General features: G+C 43.6%; 1 protein-coding gene across 1 annotated transcript in view; it reads right to left on the reverse strand.

Moving 5' to 3' along the window:
* Window positions 1–19,374, reverse strand: part of CNGB3 (cyclic nucleotide gated channel subunit beta 3) — a 116,703-nt gene that overhangs the window by 51,954 nt on the left and 45,375 nt on the right. Inside the window, exons 3-6 of the mRNA XM_029913349.1 lie at window positions 7,447–7,600; window positions 4,587–4,729; window positions 2,661–2,852; window positions 681–889 (exon numbers count right to left, since the gene is read on the reverse strand). Of these exons, the coding sequence (XP_029769209.1) occupies window positions 681–889; window positions 2,661–2,852; window positions 4,587–4,729; window positions 7,447–7,600 (698 nt within the window). The remainder of the gene's footprint in view (window positions 1–680; window positions 890–2,660; window positions 2,853–4,586; window positions 4,730–7,446; window positions 7,601–19,374) is intronic.

Below are 19,374 nucleotides of genomic sequence, written 5' to 3' on the forward strand. Positions count from 1 at the left end.
TTCCTTCTTTTCATCACTGACTTCAGATTTTTTGAGACTTGCTGCAAGGCTGGAAATTGAATAGTAAATCTCTAACCAAAGGATATTGTAAGGAAAAAGTTTGTCATGTTAAAAGGTGGCCAAAGCTTTTATTTAGGTGACCTCTGTATATGCTTTTGCCATGTTCCCCATATGTAATTGAAGCGTAGAAAATTGGGCTCGTAGAAAAGCCTCTGTTTTCATCTGCAACATCTGTACTATATGAGTGACTCTGTGGAGAGTTGCAAATTTCAGACACATTTCTTTGGCTATATTTCCATGTGGTCTCAGCTGCCAGAGAAGCTGCATTGAGTTGCTCTTTTCCAGCTGTGTAATTTGGGTGAGTAAGAGCTTTAAATCTGACCTTGCTGCTATCATGTGACACTTTTGAATTCGCCTTCAACTTTTCAATGGCTGTTGTGTGTAATCAGAATACTGGTGTAGCATGTACAGTATGAAATGTATGTTGCCTCTTTTCCAAAGCAAAAGAGCTGAAGATCAGTGCAGAAGCACATAAATATACTTGGCTAAATAAAGAAGCGCAGGTGTGCCTTGCAAGAAAAAGTCTATTTGAGGTTTAAACAAGTTTCTGCTTCATGTCTAATAACATAGTTCAAAGTACAACAGCAAATGTGGAAATTCCACTTCCCACTGTTACTTACTATTATATCGCCACCTTTTACAAATTGCTTTCGGGGCTGGAACACCAACAGATCACACAAGTAGCAAATATCACAAATGGTGTCTATGAGGATCCAATAGAATATGTTGCTTGGTGTTTGTACTGGGAACACACAGCGCAGTGGAATGAACCAGCAGTTCCAGTTATAAGCAATGGTAACAATCAGGAGCCACACTACATAGCGGCGATCTGGAAAAGAAAACAGGAGCTGGTGACTCAATCAGTATGAAATCATCATCTTCTTATTTCTCTCTGTTTGGGAACAAAGGGCTCATCCTCCAAGGAAAGCAGAGCAATTTGCAAATGTACCAGACATTGTGATCTGGAGGAATAAACACTGGCCTGGGAGGTAGGAAATCCTGAGTTCTAATCGTGACTAAGCCATTCCCTTGCTGTGTAACTTTGGGTAAGACACTTCACTTCTCTGCCTTTTCCCCATCTGTCAAACAGGGATGCTGATGACAGTAATACTTATTCACCTCACTCATGGAGTGATGTGAGGATGAATCTGTTCATATCAGTTCAGTGCTTTGAACATATGAGGGGCAATATGAACACTATGTAGTATGAGGTGAGATAACATTTCTGAAAACTTATGACATATTGCTAAGGAAGGAGATCTTTTAAAAAAAAGACTCTAATGTTACTGTTTCCTCCTTCGTGGTACCCCAGGTTTCAGCTAGAGTACTATCTACATGCCTACCTAGACAAAACTAGAGAAATAACCTTATAGCATTTTTGTTGTCAGACTCTTATAAATGGAATTATAATTGCTTTCCCCAGATATCCAGAAAGAAATAGGGATTATTCCAGTTCATAGTAACTATTCATTGTAAAGGTTCCTTATAGTAGTTTACAACAATGCACGCCACGTAAACACAGATCTCTAAGGATCTATCTGCATTGCAATTAGACACCCGTGGCTGGCCCTGCCAGCTGACTTGGGCTCTCAGGGTTTGGGCTAAGGGGCTGTTTAACTGTGGTGTAGACGTTCAGGCTCCGGCTGCAGCCTGAGCTCTGGGATCCTCCCATTTCGTTAGAACCTGGGCTCCAGCCCAAGCCCGAATGTCTACACTGCAGTTAAATAGCCCCTTAGCCTGAGCCCCGCAAGCCCAAGTCAGCTGGCATGGGCCAGCCATGGGTTCTTAATTGCAGTGTAGACATACTCTGAGTCTTCAGAATGTTTCGCAGCATTTTAGACATGAGAATACCATTGAGTTTAATTAGTGAGTTACAGTCAAAAACCTGTGTAACACTTCAAACTCAGGAGTGGAAGTTCACTCATTTCACTGTTTTGACTTGTGGGTTTCAGAACACTTATACTTTTCTGAAAGATCCCAACCCTTATAGTTAAAAACAGAAACAAACCTGTTAGATGGATTTAAGCTAGAACAGTTTCTGTGGAGCAGAGAAGATCACCCTCTGCCTTGTATAACACAGCATGGTCTGTTAAAAGGAGTCTGGTAAGAGCTAGGAGTCACACATGGAATTTATTAAAGGAAGAGAGCTGGATTCACTTATGTTTAAAATAGGGCTTTAAAATGGGAAAAAGGTAGAGACTGAACAAAAAATACCTGTGCAGGGCTTTTTTTGGGAGTACTTATAAAACTTGTCCAGTTTGGGTAGAGTCGGATTTTCACGACAACTCTTTGTTAGGCTTCCAAGACATTTCAGCACTGCAGGGGCAGTGGCCTTAGAGGATCAGGCATTGGATTGGGAATCAGGAGACCTGACTTGTATTCCTAGCTCTGCTGGTGAGCTTGGGCAAGTCACCTTGCCTCTTTGTGCCTCTATTTTCACTCTCACCATTTGGCTATTGACACTGACAGCTCTTCAGGGAGGTACTTGTGCAGTGGGGCTCTGACTTCAGATACGGCATCCAGATGCTACTTTAACACAAGCAATAATTTTTTTTATCCCGCCTTTGACACCTTCCTTTGTGTGACTACATTCGGTTTACCTGTGTATGCATCTATACTGTCTGGTAGCTCCATCTTCTTCAGGTATTCTTTCAATGGTGGTTTCTTGAATTTACAGCACAGCATGTCACAGTAATGATCCTCTGGCTTGGCATCACCTTCCTCTTTTTTTTCTTCATCTTTTTTCTCTTCTTTTGGTGGGGGTGGAGGCGGAGGCTTCTTTTTAGATGGAGCTAAGCATGCAAATGTCACAGAAGGGAACATTTAACAAGGACATGCACACTGTCACTCTTGTGACGGATCTTGAGAGCCCCAACGTATTAAAGGCCATGCAATCGACTCCTTAGTGTTTACTGCTACAATTTTCAGTTCTGTTTTCAGTTAGAAAACAGATTGGAGAATAAATTCACACTGACATAGGCAGGCACACTCCTGCTAACACCAACGGGATATTTAGTGCTGGGTGTCACAGAGGGAAACGTGATACTACACTATCTTTCCCTGGACAGTCAATGCTTGTACAATTAAACACTTGCAGAATTGAGATGGGGTAAGGCAGGAGGCACCCAGGCATTTATTCTTGCATAACTGTTGTAAACTTGCCATGGATGGGATAGAATTGCTCTGGGACCCGTTCTGCCACACTTGAGCTGAGTTTCTTACTCTAAAAGTAGTCATTTGATTTCAGTGGGGCAACTTGCAGAGTAAGACAGAACTGAGTATGAGTAGTAAATTGGCAAACTGGACCATCTATAATTTAAAAAATAAAGTAATGTAAGTGCCAGAGAGAGGGGTAATAGGTTAACTGACACAGAAGTAATTAAAAAAAATCTGACCATTTCTTTCTTAGCTGGCAAAGTTTATAATAGTTTAGACACTCATCCTGACACTCATCCTACATGCTATATTTTCCAACTTATTAGAATTCAGGAGATCAATAAATAGCTTCTGAAAAAAATGCAGAATATGAGCAAAGGAAGAAAACAAAGCTTTTTTCTGAAGAGGAATAACATCAGTACTATGTTTAATTATTTTCAGGTGAGATGTATTGCCTTGTGCTGCCGGATCCCATTCTCACCTACATACCTGGCATATTTAATGGTGCCGGAAGATTATCGCCAGACCTTAAACTTTGTTTACTTTTACAAAAGATATCTCATCTCAGTATCACCTATGTGCCCGCATGTAGCATATTGCCACATATGCCTTCCCATAACATAAAGGAATATATCTTTGATCCCTAGGAATACAGATAAAATAACTGAGATGAATCTAGAAAGTAGTTTGAAAATGGTGATCCTGAACAGTCGTAGTTGGAGACTTACCTCTATTAAAACTTTTTAATGAGGTGCCTCAATGGGTTTAAATAGGGCCACATTCTCAGCTGCTGTAAGCTAACACAGGGGTTCTCAACCAGGAGTATATGTACCCCTGGGGGTATGCAGAGGTACATCAACTCATTTAAATATTTGCTTAGTTTTACAACAGGCTACATAAAAACACTAGCAAAGTCAGTACAAACTAAAATTTCATACATTGACTTGTTTATACTGCTCTATATACCATACACTGAAATGCAAGTACGATATTTACGGTATATTCCAATTGATTTATTTTATAATTACGTGGTAAAAATGAGAAAGTACGCAATTTTTCAGTAACGTGTTATGACAGGTTTGTATTTTTATGTCTGATTTTGTAAGCAAATAGTTTTTAAGTGAGGTGAAACTTGGAGGTACACAAGACAAATCAGACTCCTGAAAGGGGTACAGTAGTCTGGAAAAGTTGAGAGCCACTGCTAACACAGCTCCATTGATTTCAGTAGAGATATGCTGATTTATCCCAAATGAAGAGTTGATCCATGATTCTTGAAATATTATCTTCCAGCATTTTAAACTCTCAGAATAGGACTTTCCTCTTTAAACCACCAAATAAATAGTTATCTTTTGAGAACTAAAGCAACTTACAAGTTGTAGGGCTGCTCTCAGGAGAGGACTGTAGTGGGTCAGTCAGTTTTTCTTTATAGGCTGATGTCCTTGCCCTCATTTTTTTGACAATCTCTTGCAGCTGGGCTTCAGTATACTCATTTACAACACGGCCTTGAGATGAGCTAATTAAGACAAAAGAAGAACAGTTAAGAGTACTGGAAAGGAATGAAAGAAAACAATCAGCATCAATGCTATGATATGAGTAGAATTCAGATGCAAGGGCAAGATGCTGGTTTGTCCTAAGGGCCCTTTGTGCTACTGAAGTTATAATAAATAGGTAGCCAAGAAGTCTCCCAGGGTATGTCGGCACTGCAGTGGAAGCCCAGGGTCAGTGGAACTTGAGTCAGCTAACCTTGAGTTTGAGAAACCAGGGTCTGAGCATCTACACTGATTGCTGACCCTAGATGAAGAATATTTTAACTCAGGCCAAAACCTGGGGCTCCAGCATCCTCACTGGAGTACTGCAGACTTCCTACCACTCTCCCAAAATGTGGCCACTCTGGCCCTTTGTTCATGGCAGTGTGGGAAAACTCGACTGTCCACCCCATATGTTACAGGAGGTTTGAGCAGCCCACCAACACATCCTGCAGAGCCATCCTTTTGATCTGCATGCTCCCAGCAATCAGAGACAGCAACTTGGAGGAGGCACCATGTGAAGAACTTCTCTTACTTGCGCTTTCATTCCTGTTTCTGGAAATTGGCAGAGCTTCCTTGAGATAGTGGTGGACATTTCAGCAGCGTTTTCTGACCCATTGTAGGCATCTGACAGAGCTAATGATAGGGTGGGTGTGAGGACACAGACACCTGGCAGACATCCAACTTGCTCAGGCTGCTTGTGACACTCTATGTAGCTGCTGATGCCCCCTATGTAGGTGGATGCTTCTGGAGCAGGGCCACAAGCACAGACTGGAGAGGCCACATCGTCCTGCAGATGTGGGTCCAGAACTTTCACATGAAGAAAGCTTCATTTATGGAGCTTTCTAAACAGCTTGCCCCAACCCTCCTGGATCACAACACGTGCAGGAGAGCGCCCATACTGGTTCTGAAGTGAGTTGCTACAACTGTCTGGAAGCTGGCTATCCCAGACTGCTACAAGTCTGTTGCCAGCTGCTTTGGTGTTGGGAAGGTGACTCTGAATAAAGTGGTGACAGAGGTTTCTGAGGCAATCTGGCATGTGGTTTACCTCAATGTGACAGGAATAAAAGATATTCCTGAAGTAATTGCTGGCTTTGAGAGAATGGGGTTTCCACATTGCACTGGGGCCACTGATGGGACTCACGTGCCCATAGATTGCCCTCCTCAAGGAGCACATTAAACCGCCAAGGTTACTACTACTCCATTGTTATGCAGGCCCTCGTAGACTACAGCGGCTGATTAATGAACATCACTGTGGGCTGCACTAGTAAAGGTCATGATGCCAGGTTTTCCGACAGTTGGGAATCTACATTCATGGACAGGCTGGGCCACTAGTCCCACCAAATGACATTTTCATAAGTGGAGTTGCTGTCCTCACTGTTATTCTGGGAGACCCCACATATCCCGTTTTGCCTTGGCTTATGAAATTATATCCTGGTCTCAGAGGCTCTGGCAAAGAAGGTTTAATTACACTTTCAGCAGGTGTAGAATGGTGGTTGAATGGGCATTTGGCAGACTGACAGCCTGGTGGTAATATCTACAGACCTGTTTGGATTCCAGTGTCATCAGCGCTATCTGGATGACTGTGACTTGCTGTGCTCTTCACAATCTTTGTGAATCCGAAGGTGAGCCATTTCCCCCGAATGGATCTGTCACAGTGATGGACTGCTGAAGCAGTACACCCAGCTTGAGCTGGATGAATCAGGGCAACAGAAGTCAAGGATGCTCTGTGCTCCCACATTATGGACTTGCATGTGCCCATGGAAGAGGGAGAACAGTACCTTTTATGAAGGTATGTGTGTATGGTGGGTTTCATTGCTTGTGGGGGAGGGTTTTATTGCCATGCATTGTATTTATAAATGATATGGCAGCTTATGAGATGGGGGGAGGGTGGACTCACAATATGGATTGATGTAAATAACTCATTGATGTAGATAGCTGTATTGAGAATTATTTTTTGCATATAGCTTCCCAGTTGTCCCTGATAATGTGTCGCTTTTATTATTTGAAACACACATTAGATGATGTGATGCAGTGATGGCAATACCATTTTTTAAAATAAAAGAAAATCCTTTATTTTTAAATATTTGTTGGAAAGGTACAATATTAACCATTGCTAGACAGGCCAGCTGCCGTTAGCACACTACTGACACCAAAACCTTAAAAACAGAACAAAGTGCATGTACATGTACAAAAAGTGAAACCATTTACAAGACAGAAACCCCCGACTGTTATGAGTCCCCTGACCTTCCATTCCCCTTGTCCTTCCTTCCATGTTTGCCTCCCACTTGGGGCCAGGGAAGGGGAGTGAAGGTGCCCAGAGGGGAAGGGTGTAGCCTGGAGGACTTCATGGGGACACATTTGCCCTGTGCAGCCACTGACAGGGCCTGGTTGCATGGGCCACGCAGTCGTGGAGTTGTCCAAGCTGTTCCTGGACTGCTGGACAGGGTATTGCCCAGGGGATGCTGGCCACGGGACTGATGCAGCAGGAACCTGCAGTCTTGCGGACATTAGAGATGGCATCCGCCCAAACAGTTCTTTCTGCTGAGCTTTCTCATCCTCCCTTAACCACCGTTCCTGTTCCAGGAACTGCAAAGCAAGTGTCTGCTCCAACTCTGAGCTCCAACTGTGAAGCCAGCCTGAGCCTTTCCTTTTGCCTCTCAGCATGATTTCCTCTTGCCGAAAGTCCCTCTGTCTTACGTACTGGACCTGGTTGTTGGTCCTGTCCAGAACTTCAATCATAAATTCAACATGGAAGCGCTTCCTTTTGGAATGATCCAGGAAGGTATGGTGTTTCAGGCTTCCGCTCCAGTGTGGGCGAGCTGAGGAGGTATTGCAGCCAGCCGAGGTTGATGGGCCTGGAATATGACAAGACACAGTGAATTATTGTCTCAAGTTGCTCAGTGCAGGAGCACAGAAAAAAAAATCTGTTTTGGAATTTCAAGGAATTAAAATGTTACTTTTTAATACTGAACTACAATATATTGAGAGAGGGATGCCTCAGACCACAGACTCCCTGGACACAGCCTGGTTATCGCAGTGAAAGAGGTGTAGAGAACATGGTAAGTTAAAAAAATCATAACTGCTTTTTTCCCTATCAATTGCAGACCACCTGGGCTTTGGGGGGAGATCAGTGGCTGAGACATGCTACATAAACCTTCTCTGATGCTTCAGACATTCCACATTTTGGAGGACATAACGGATTTTGTGGTGCCTGATTGGCAGAGAGGTGTTATTCCAAGCTGCCAGTGGGAAACCAGCTGTGCATGCCCTTGAAGTATTTAAGCAGATGGTGACCAAACAGCACATTTACAAACTGAATGTGCTGGTCAGCTACTGAGATGGACCTGAAAAATATGCCCTTCCCCAAAATATGACTACCTATCTGGAGTTCCTGCTAAGGGAAAGTTTGCAGCTGTCAGCACCCAGGATTGGGTCACAATTCATGAAGGAATCAAAAAGATGCTGTGCTAACATCCACATGGCTTAGTGTCTCCCCACAGCTTCCAATACAGCCTGTTATGACTGCAAGCAAACACACAGAACTTCACTGCCATCCCTCTTCCCCACCCCTGGTCTCCCCCCACCATTCCCCAGCATATTTCTGGACTGAATTCAAAACCTGTCATATTTGGGATGCACGATGTCATCACCCACAGACTGCAAGCATTGCATTTAACAGAAATGGATTACATTTGAAAAAGGGTTACATTTCAACCTTTTCTCGCCAACTCCACCACAATTCACTGTTTTCATTTGGAATGTTGTAGCAAAAAATATGCACCTTCCCAGAAAAAAAAAATCTTTACAATGCTTCTTTTACTGTTTGTGTTTCCCAGTCTCCATTCTTATTTACATGTGGTGGGCAGTGAGGGGACACCAAAACACTGGCATGCCATCCAGAAGCATGCTGCTACCCAAGGTTTGTAATAACTTTTGCATTGGTTCATAGAATGCATTTCTATGTTAATAAACATAAAAATGGAGCCATAAACTTACCAGGCTCTGGGGTGCTTCTGTCTCTTCCATCTCTCCTGCAAGTTCTGTGCCAGCTTCTTCTTTATTTTCTGGTATGCATGGTCATTTCTGATACTCCTACTGAAATTAGCTGTTTTGCTGGTTAGGCACCGGAGATTAACCAAAATCTGGCTGTACTCCCATGACTCTTAAGCAGGGCTCTTTGTAAAGGACGACTTCTGATTGGTGGCCATTGCAAATGCAGAAGATTCTCTGGAAGTGTGTTGCTCAGCAGTCAGAATAAAATTGAAGGGTTAAATGCCAAGCTGCTGTGCTAAAATCGGGGGAAGGGGGGTTGCTTCTGTTTCCTGAAAGTTGACTGGTGACTTGTGGGATAAAGAGGACAAAAAACACTGGACCATGGGATTGTGGGATAGTGAAGATGGACTCCCAGGGTCTAAGTCTGGCATGGCTGCATGCACACGGCAAAACAATACTGCTTGAACCCTGGGTCCTGGCTGGACTCAGGCTTGGACCCTCCACTCATCTAGGATTTTGCGACCTTGGGTCCGAGCCCAAGTCCAAGAGATTTGTGTGTAGACAGATGGGGGGTTAAGGCTTGAGCCTGAGTCTGAGCCAGGGCTTTCATTGCAGTGTAGACATATCCCCATTGTTCTTAAAGCCATCATAGCTGGCTCTATGCAAGCCCCCAAGATCAAGAGTAGGAGAAGACTATTTCAAGGAGTTGGGATCAGAATATAATGTGGTCTGACTCATGTTGCTTCTATAATAGCCCAGAGGGTGGGGTGGTATAAACTGGTGCTATTCAGAGGAATCCTTAGGGCAGCTCTAATGTGCTCCAGAGGCTGTTTCCTATCCCTCATCTGCACTGAGCTCTACTCTGGCCAGTGGGGATTTAGCCCTGAGGGTGTTTTCACTAGGAAAAAAAGTGTGTTCATGGTAAGTAACATGAGGTAAAATCCTAGTGAAGACAAAGTAGTTTGTTGTTTTCACACCTGTTAGCAGGTTGAAGTAAAGACTGTGGAGGATCCTAGGGTTTACCTTGACTTGCTAACTCATGTTAAAATTGCACACGGTCCTGTCTTCACTAGGATTGTACTTTGTGTTAGTTACCGCATATTAGCCAACATGAAGTAAAACCACATCTTTTCTTCCTAAGGAAGACAAGGCCACAGCATGGTAGTTACAGTTGCTTCCATATACATAGCAGGGGCCCCCGTACATTTTTATTCAGTGGGAAGATAAGGTTGAGATGTCAGCCTGAAACTCTTCAGAAATCTATTCAACTGAAGAAATAAATTATCTGAATTTTAAATAGGCTGGACACTCACATCCATTGAAATCAATAGCTTCAGCAAGAGCTGTGACTGCTCAGTACCTTTGAAAATCAGCTCAAAAGATGCTTAAACTGGGACCATTTTGACCTTGGAGAACTTAAAAAGCATTTCTGGATCCTCCATATTTTAATGTAATTCCACTATGGAAATGTGTCAGAGATGAAGTAAAACCTAAGGACTCTGAAAATCAAGCAGCCATGGTTCTTTTATGAAATTTACTTATAAAGTAGAAACCACTAAAATTGATCAAACACATTAAAACTGAGCTTAGCCTATGTTTTAGATGTATGAAAGCTTCCTCAATACATTGGCATTTCGTCAGCAGTCCACTGAAATAGGACTAAAAAGTTGATATAAAAGAATTGTCCCCACTTCAAAGATAAGATTTAATGTAATTCTAAAATGTTTAATAATTTTCAAAAACATCTGGAATACATTCAAAGATGTTTTTGGGTGAACCTCCAAAGGTGAAAATTTGGGGTGGTTCGGATAAATATTCAAATATTCAGGATGTTTATTTTAACTTATGTGCAACTGGGCAACGCAGGCATCTTTAGCCCTTTGCATGATGTGCAGCAGGCATGCCATCTCCCATGCAGCTAGGGCCTGCTCCAGCTCTCTTTGACTGCAATGAGACTTGGATTGGATCCGTCATCAGTTCACAAGGATGATGCAAGACAACTTCTTCAGCATCATCTGGGGGGGTAGCATTGTGGTATATTTGTGTAAGCCAGTGGTCTAAATGAACCCTTTCCTGCCATCTATTGGTAAAGTGGGGAAAAAGACCTCAGGAGCAGACCGTATTTGTTTAGAAACACTTATTTGTCAAGGTGATCAAGAGACATAGCGATTTTCTTATTGCATGACTATAGCAGAACTTTACTTAATATGGCCTAATTGAGGGGCCACCCTAACATGAACCTCAGTCACTAAGACCAGCTCTACACTACACAGTTAGGTTGATACAAGGCAGCTTACATCAACCTATCTGTGGATGTGACTTCACTTAAATTTGGCTCCTGCCGACATAAGTGACCTGCTAGGCTGATTTAATAACACCCCCTCCCTGAGCGGACTAGTCACAGTCGATGTAGTTAGGAGTGTAGACACTGTGTTATTTACGTTGACTTCCAGCAGCCAGCCCACATGCCCCAAACTGACTGCTCTGGTCACCATTGTGAACTCCGTTGCCCAAGGGTCAGGTAGAAGGGAAGCCCCCACTCCCCTTTAAAGCTTCACGAATTTTTGAAATTGGTGAGCACATCTAGCAGCTCTCCATTATTGAGTGTAACTGCCCTTCTGATCATGCCAGCTACACACTCCAGACACAGTTCTGCTTGGAGAAGGCAGGAGATATTGGGTCTCCTGAGCCTGTGGGGAGAAGAGGCTGTACAGGCACAGCTCCGAATCAGCTGTAGAAACGTGGACATCTAGGAGCAGATTGCTCGGGACGTGCAGGAGAATGGCTACCACAGGGACCAGCAGCAGTGCTGCATGAAATCCAAGGAGCTGTGGCAGGCATACCAGAAGGCAAGGGAGTCCAATAATCGATCTAGTGCCAAGAAGACCACCTGCAACTTTTACAAAGAGCTGCATGCCATCCTTGGCAGAGACACTCCCCCCCCCAAGAGCACCGTGGATACTTCCGAGGAGCCCAAGTCACAGGCCCCTGCCTTGAACAGCGAGGAGGAGGAGGTGGACAAGGAAGAGGAGGAGTAGTATGGGGGACAGGCAACTAGGGGATCCAGCTGTGCAGTGACCCAGGACTATTTTTGACTCCACCACAGTCCAGCCAGTTCTAACAGTTGAGCAGCCAGTATGGAGAAGGATAGAGTGGAGAGGAGAAAGATAGAGGAAAAGGAGAGGGACATGCAGCTGGACATGTATCTGCTTCTCAGACAACAAACGGATGCTGCAGACTCTGGTGGACCTGCAGGTTCAACAATCCTGTGCTCACCTCCCTCTGCAGCCCATAGATAACTCAATATTGGGACCTCTTCATACCCCCCTCACCATTCCACGTGGCACCAGCAGCTGCTGCATGGCCCTTACCACCCGGGGGGACAATAAAGACGATCACAGATTCACATGCCCTGACCTGTGAAAGCCACGGTTGATGTATGTGTAGCTGAAATGGAAATGACTCTTCTTTCCCCTTCATAAGTTCTGTTGTCTTAACTTATTAAGTTATATATATATATTCAATTACCTGGTTCATGTTACAGAATAAAATTCTATTTTTTGGAACAAAATTCATCTTTATTAGTTCACAACATATGCTGGCTGGTGCTGAGTAGGTCTGACAGTGACCAATTTCATGTTACTGCACCGTGTCACAGAACCCATAACATCATTCAGAAACAATATGAATAGCGGCACTGACAACATTATATTCCTACATACACAGCACTCACTACAAGTTTCATACCGGGCCACAGAAGAGCAAGGCCAGGTAGAGCATGCTAGAGCAATGCACATACTTTGGCTCACTATTAAAATGGTCTTTCAAAGCCTCCCTGAGCCATATAGCTCCATGCTGCGCTCTTCTTATAGCCCTTATAACTGGCTGTTCAAATTCAGCAGACAGCCGTTCCACCTCCACCCCGAAGAAACTTTTCCCCCTTTGCTTCACAGATATTATGCAGAACACAGAAGTCAGTTATAAGCATTGGGATATTTTTCTCACTGAGGACCAATCTTGTAAATAAACAATGCCAGGGACCTTTCAAACAACCAAAGGCACATTCAACTGTCATCCTGCACCTGCTGAGCCTGTAGTTGCAGTGCTCCTTGGTGCTGTCGAGGTGGCCGGTGTACAGCTTCATGAGCTGGCGGACCAAGGGGTAGGCTGGGTCGCCCAGGATCACTATTAGCATTTCAATATTCCCAATGGTAATCTTCTGGTCAGGGAAGTAAGTCTCTGCTTGCAACTTTGTGTTCTTAAAGATATGAGCATCATGCACCTTCCTTGACCAGCCCACATTGATGTCGGTAAAGCGTCCCTGATGATCCACCAGCGCTTGCATAACCATAGAAAAGTAGCCCTTTCTGTTAATGTACTCAGTGGCAAGGTGGTCTAGTGCTAAAATAGGGATGTGCGTGCCACCTATCACCCCACCACAGTTCAGGAACCCCATAGCTGCAAAACCATCCACTATGTCCTGCATATTTCCCAGAGTCACAGTCCTGTGTGGCAGGAGGTGATTAATGGCTCTGCATACTTGCATGACAATGGCCCCTGTGGTGGATTTTCCAACTCCAAACTGATTCCTGACTGACTCGTAGCAATCTGGTGTTGCAAGTTTCCCCAGTGCAATCACCACTTGCTTCTCAACTGTCACTGCAGTTCTCATTTTGGTGTCTCTGCGCTGGAGGGCTGGGGCCAGTTCGGCTCACAGATCCAGGAGTGTGGCCTTGCACATCTGAAAGTCCTGCAGTGACTGCTCATCATCTCAAACCTGCATTACGACGTGACCCCCTCCAGTCAGTGATTGTTTCTTGGGCCCAGAAGTGGCACTCCACCATCTGCAGCTGCTCCATGAACGCCACCAACAACCTTGGATTGTTTCTTTTTATGTCCCACAGTAATCTAGCCTCCAAGGAATTGTTATGCTCCCTGCAGCTCCTCTTGCAACTCTGCAAATACTGCAGGATCGCTTGCAACGCTCATGGCAATAGTGCAGAGCTGTGTAGGCTCCATGCTTCTGTCAGAGATGGTGGACAGGAGAAAGGACTGTATGGATTTGTGGGATTTTGAAAAGAAAGCACAAAAATAATGGCATGCAGATGAAATTATGAGATGGACAACACTGCATTATGGGAAGTTGATCCCATGCTCCCAGACTCATTTCAGCTCCATCAGGCATTGCAAGAACTTCCCAAAAGACCCTGCTCTAGATCATGGCAAGTTGCACAGTGGGATACCTACCCATGGTGCACTGAACTGATGTAACTTAGGTCAGCATCATTTTGTAGTGTAGACATGGTCCACGTGTGAAGTAGTGAAGTAAATCCAAGTAAAAGTCAGATGGGGTGGGGACAGGTGTTCTTACCTAGTGGAGAGAACTTTGTTTAGAATCCTAGCTGCCATTTGATCCTCCCTCTCTAGTGTTTAAAGGCAAAACTAATTAGACTTAATTGAATGTCCTTATCTCTTCTCATTGATCACCAGTAAATTAGTCTAGGGGCTGAGCCTTAGACCTGGTGTGGAGACAATAGTCCAGTGAAAGACCACACAGAGGAATGGTGGCAATGAGGTTTCCCAACTACCCAGTGAAATCGCTAGAGGTGAACTCACTAAAAACTGGGCTAGGTGGTGGAACTTCAGAACATGGCATTGCGGCTAAAGGCAGTATAGTGAGGGATGCATCAGCATCAGCATCCCAGGCACCTCCTACCCAGAAAATCCTAGAGCTGTGATTGTGGGGCACTGTAAGACCCGACTGGACCCGAACGGACTAAGGACACAGCAGAGCAGCAGAGATGGCAGCAACAGCGGTGGGCAGTGGCAGAGATAGCAGTTACAGCAATGAGAAGCAGCAGAAGCATCACTCGCCCACCTCATCCTGGGAGCTGCAGGTGAACCCACCTGAATGCATCCCTGGAATCTGTCACTTTGCTGACCTCGGACAACAAACTGTGAGTGGTGTACAGTGGAGGCATGTTAAAAGGACATCCATCCATAGGGTGTGCACTCCACAGGGTGGGAAACTGAGGTAAAGGTAAAACTGAGCCCAAGCTACTGTGGGGGAAGCTGTTTTACTTATTGTTTGCATACTTCTGAGTTATTGTTGTGGTGTTTTTCCAAATTAATGCTGTGTTCCCTCTCCCCTTCATACAAGTTTTCTTTCTGTAATACACAGACTCAGTGCTTGGGAATGTATTGCACTGTATGGGTGCCCAGGGGAAGTATTTAGTTTTTTCCAGATTTCTGGAACTGGTTTTGTAGTTTTAAGATGAGTCCCTGGATACTGAAGCTGACCCTTGTTGCTGCTGACACCATCTGGCAGAAGGGTTATGTTGTCAAATTGAAAAACACCTTTAATGAAACAATTTTTCACTTCTCCTGGTCTTCTAATGCATTGCAAATTGCTGCAACCCAGTGGACTGGGTGCTGGAACTATTTGTATGGTGGGGGTGCTGAGAGCCATTTAACCAATCTGTGAATCCAGTATATAATAGAAACGACTTCAAGCCAGGGGATGTGGCAGCACCCCCAGCACCCCTAGTTCTAGCACCTGTGCCAGTGGACAGCATAAAGCAAGTTGATTTGTTTTACAAACATCATTGCACTTTCAGTTGTTTCCACGGTAGCAATGAACTCTCCCATTGTTTTCCTACCACCTTTATGTTACTGGATTACATTTTATTGACTTGTGAACTCAATATTTTTCATTTGGTGCTTTTCTCTGTTCCCTTCCTACCCGTCTGACTACATCTGCAGCCACTGTCACCTCTTCCTCGACACTTTGACCAGCATATTGGTTTCTAGCACAGGATGTCACAGCAATACAAGGCAGCAGCTGGGAGAGTCAGCAGGAGCAAGAAACTCATTTTGTAGATGATCACATTTCATAGGAGGTAATTGATATACCTGGGTTAGAAAATCTAAGGGGAAATGAAAATCACCTGGCTGGAGAAGTACTATTTAGCGACAGCAGTAAAGACAGATTTCCCTTTATTAATGTAACTTCTTATTATATGATACCTAAAGTGAGTCCTCTGAGACATATACATCGGTTTTCCAAAGACAGCTATATAAACCAATATTTGATATGGAATTTCTTGTTGTTCAAAATATTGTTATGGCAGGAGTCACCAGGTGGCACTGTTACACAGAGTCTTCCAAGTGCTTTTTCTCAATATATGAGGAATTTTTTTAGTCTTAGAAAATTGCTTGTGTTGTCGACAGTTTTTGGTTATACATGTCTCTGGATAGAGGAAGCAAAAGTAGCTGTCCACCACTTTTACACCTCCCTGTTGCTAGGACCAGCTAAGGGCTCATTCAGCCTCCAAAGCAACTTAGGACAGCCTTGAGGTTGCACCCAACTGCATCAATCTGTAAAGGGTTGTTCTGGCAGCTGAGGACAGTAGGAGAACTGCAGTAGCCTGGACATGTCCCTTTCTACTGACTGTTCTACTGACATGCCCCCTTCTCCATGGGCCAAGAATGAGAGGTGGCTGGCTATGCTGGATCTATGTCACTGGAGGATTCTTCTATACAAGGGGAGGCTTCAGCGGGGTATTTAAGACAGCTTTAGGTCTGCTTTGCACCACCATAGCAGTGCAAAGCAAATTTAACTGTGGTTTGGGTTTCCAACCTTAGAGTGCAGTGGACAGATGCAGGGGGAAGAGGGAAGGGTTGTTCTATCTGTCTAAAATATGTGAGAGGCTCTTGGATACACCAGTGATGTGGACCATATAAGAAAAAAGAAATAGAATGAAAGCAAGGCCTGAAATATCAAACTCCTTTGAGAGAGGGGAAGTAACATGGGAGAAGTGAGGGGTTTAGAAGGAAAAAAAATCATAGGTGTCATGTGTTTTGATAAAATATGTGGTTTTAGCAAAATTAGCTGTCATAATGAATCACAGAACACTGTAATTAAGAGAGGAAAGGGCTGAGTGAGGGAAGGTGATTCCAAGAGGTCCATTGCCCAAAGGCCCCTTCTTGAGGGAAGGGAGGCCAAATTCTGATGCACTCCGAGAGGGCATTCACCTCTATTTCCTATTAAACTCAGTTCATTTGTGTGGATCCCCCTTGCTTTTTGTTTATGGACTACCCTGGAGGGGGAGAGACTTTAAGGTGACCTGGCCAAGTCACAGGGAGAGGCAGGGCACTGCAGAAGCAGAACAGCCCTCAGCAGGAGACACCTGGCGGGGAGAGAACTGCTACGCCATTCCTGGCCACAAAGAGGCTTGAGCAGTGAGTCAATCCCTTCACAGAGGCGTATATGTTGCTGAGAAGCTTTGTTCTTACAAGACACAAAACTGATCACACTCCCTAAGGAAGAGTAAGGTAAGGATGTGAAAACCCTTCAAAAACAAAACCATTTGATAAAATGGACACAAAATGTTAAGAGCATCTGGAGTTTGTATCAATCACCCCTCCAGGTTAAGTCTGCTATGTTTTCTGTTTCCTAGAAACCCTAGAACAGGAATCCTGAGTGAACTGAACATTTATTGTGTATTTTGTAATCTTGCCACAATTTCTTCCATCACGTATCCCTGGGTTTGCCCTATCCATCTGCAGTGCAATTAAATGATTTTCTTGTTTTAGCCAGTATATCATGATGGATTTTCTGACTTCTGCACAAAGGATTTTAAACACATTTCCTTCTTGTTTTTACATTCTTTTGATGTGTCTGCAAGTTTATAATAAATGGGCTTTATCTCAAATTGTATGTCAAAGGTTCCTCCGGTTTGCTTATGAGTCATAGGCCAGAATGAGTGTATTTTAGGTCACTCCCAATAAACATATGTGTGATTTTTCTCACTAGTTCACAATCTTTCCAACAGCAATCCAAGTTTCCTTTGGTGTTTGTGTGGGGTTTTGTCATGGGTGTATACCTTAGTGGAACCTTGTCACTCTTTGGCAAAGGTTTTCTCTCCCAGATGGAGATGATGCTATTCTGTATCTGTTTTCTGTTATATATTCCATACTTGTTGAGTGATTGATTTTCCCCCCTCAGTCCTACTTTCCATTTCATTTTTATTGCCTCCTCCTCTCTACTGTCATCTCCTAATAAAATGGCATATGTTCGATTTGCTGTGGTTAGTTCATAAGGAAGAGGCTGCTTGTGGAGAGCTGGCAATCTGGAGAGGGTGCATGACCTGCATGGGGCTATGCTTTAAAATCAACTTGTAAAATCAAGCTAGTGCAAATTGCAGTGTCTCTCTTATTGCCACGAATATATGACACTGGGGCTTTTTTAGTTCAGACTGTTTGTTGGTTTTGGGATGGAGTTTAAAGTGTTGGTCTTGATCTATAACATCCTAAGTGGTTTGGCATCTGCCTGTTTGAGAGACTGCATGGGATCTGTGCACTGATGACTGGAGTTTGTGGTTGAGGTGCTTTTCCCTTCCTCCTTCCTTACAGACTTTGAAGAGGCTGCTGGGTTTATTTTTGCTTATACTCCTATGTTTGCCCTTTTAGTATATGGCAAAAACTCCTACTGGCCTGAATAGGCTCTTTAAAAATATGGATCACATAAATATACACAAATAAATAAACAGTAATGGAACTCACACATAATATCCAGCAGGAACAATAGACCATGTTCGGGATCAGAGCCCCATGCTAAGCTCAATCTCCTCTTTGAAAGAACGATATCCAAGAATATTAACTTGTCAGACACTACAGTAGTAATGTTTTCTGATTTGGATTTGCTACCTCCTCAGCATTTTAGGGCTATTTGGCTAGCATATTTTAAAAGTGGTCTATTGAAAAGCTAATCCCTCATTTTGAGATCACCATAACATTCATTTTTATATAACAAACTGTAATTGCAAATTGTATTGATTTTCAAGTTGGGTCGTTCCTTGAATCATTGTAAGTGTGAAAGCTCTCTGGTATCTTCTGGGGAAAAAATGGCTCAGTAAGTGATGTTGAATAGATCTGCAAGACTCAACAGGCAGGAGGTTCAGAGCAGAACAATTCTGAACCTCCAGCATGTCCTCTGTTGAGCTTTTCTGCACCTCAGTGCTAGTCTCTTACCCATGAAAGCAGCCACAGAGGAGCCTCTGCTGCTTCTCTCCTGGCCTGTGTGGAAGGATTCCTTGCCCTCAGGCTGAGTGCTGAGCTCTAGGATTTGCCTCTAAGCAGATGCACTTATTCTTTAAGTAGTTATCCCTGACCCTGACCTTTGTGCAACATTATGTACTCATCTATAGAATGGTTATGCTTGCCACTTTGCACTGGTGTAAATGACTACACCAGGGGCAAGGCCGTGGAAAATCAGGCCCACATTTATGTATATGTGTATACACATTTCTTCTTATTTCCTCATCTATACAATTGTCTGCCTGTAGTTTTCCTTATCTTACACTGTGTGTGATGTCTTGTCTGTCCAGTGAGTCGGATTATAATCACTCTTAAGTATTTTAATACTTCCTGTCATTATAGAAAATATGTAGATACCTGCTATATAGTTGGAAAAAAGGTCTAGGGTGAATGAAGTAGAGAAATAATGTCCTGATTGTGTTTATGTATTTAATAGCTATGAAGTAGTCTGGCTCAGACATTTGTTTTTATTAAAATCTCTGACAAAACAGGGATCAGAAAACATATCGCCTATATGTACTACTGCTGCCTGAGAAAA

Source organism: Terrapene carolina, unplaced genomic scaffold (genome assembly GCF_002925995.2).
Source record: "Terrapene carolina triunguis isolate 2854851 unplaced genomic scaffold, T_m_triunguis-2.0 Scaffold58, whole genome shotgun sequence".
NCBI classification, from domain to species: Eukaryota; Metazoa; Chordata; order Testudines; family Emydidae; genus Terrapene; species Terrapene triunguis.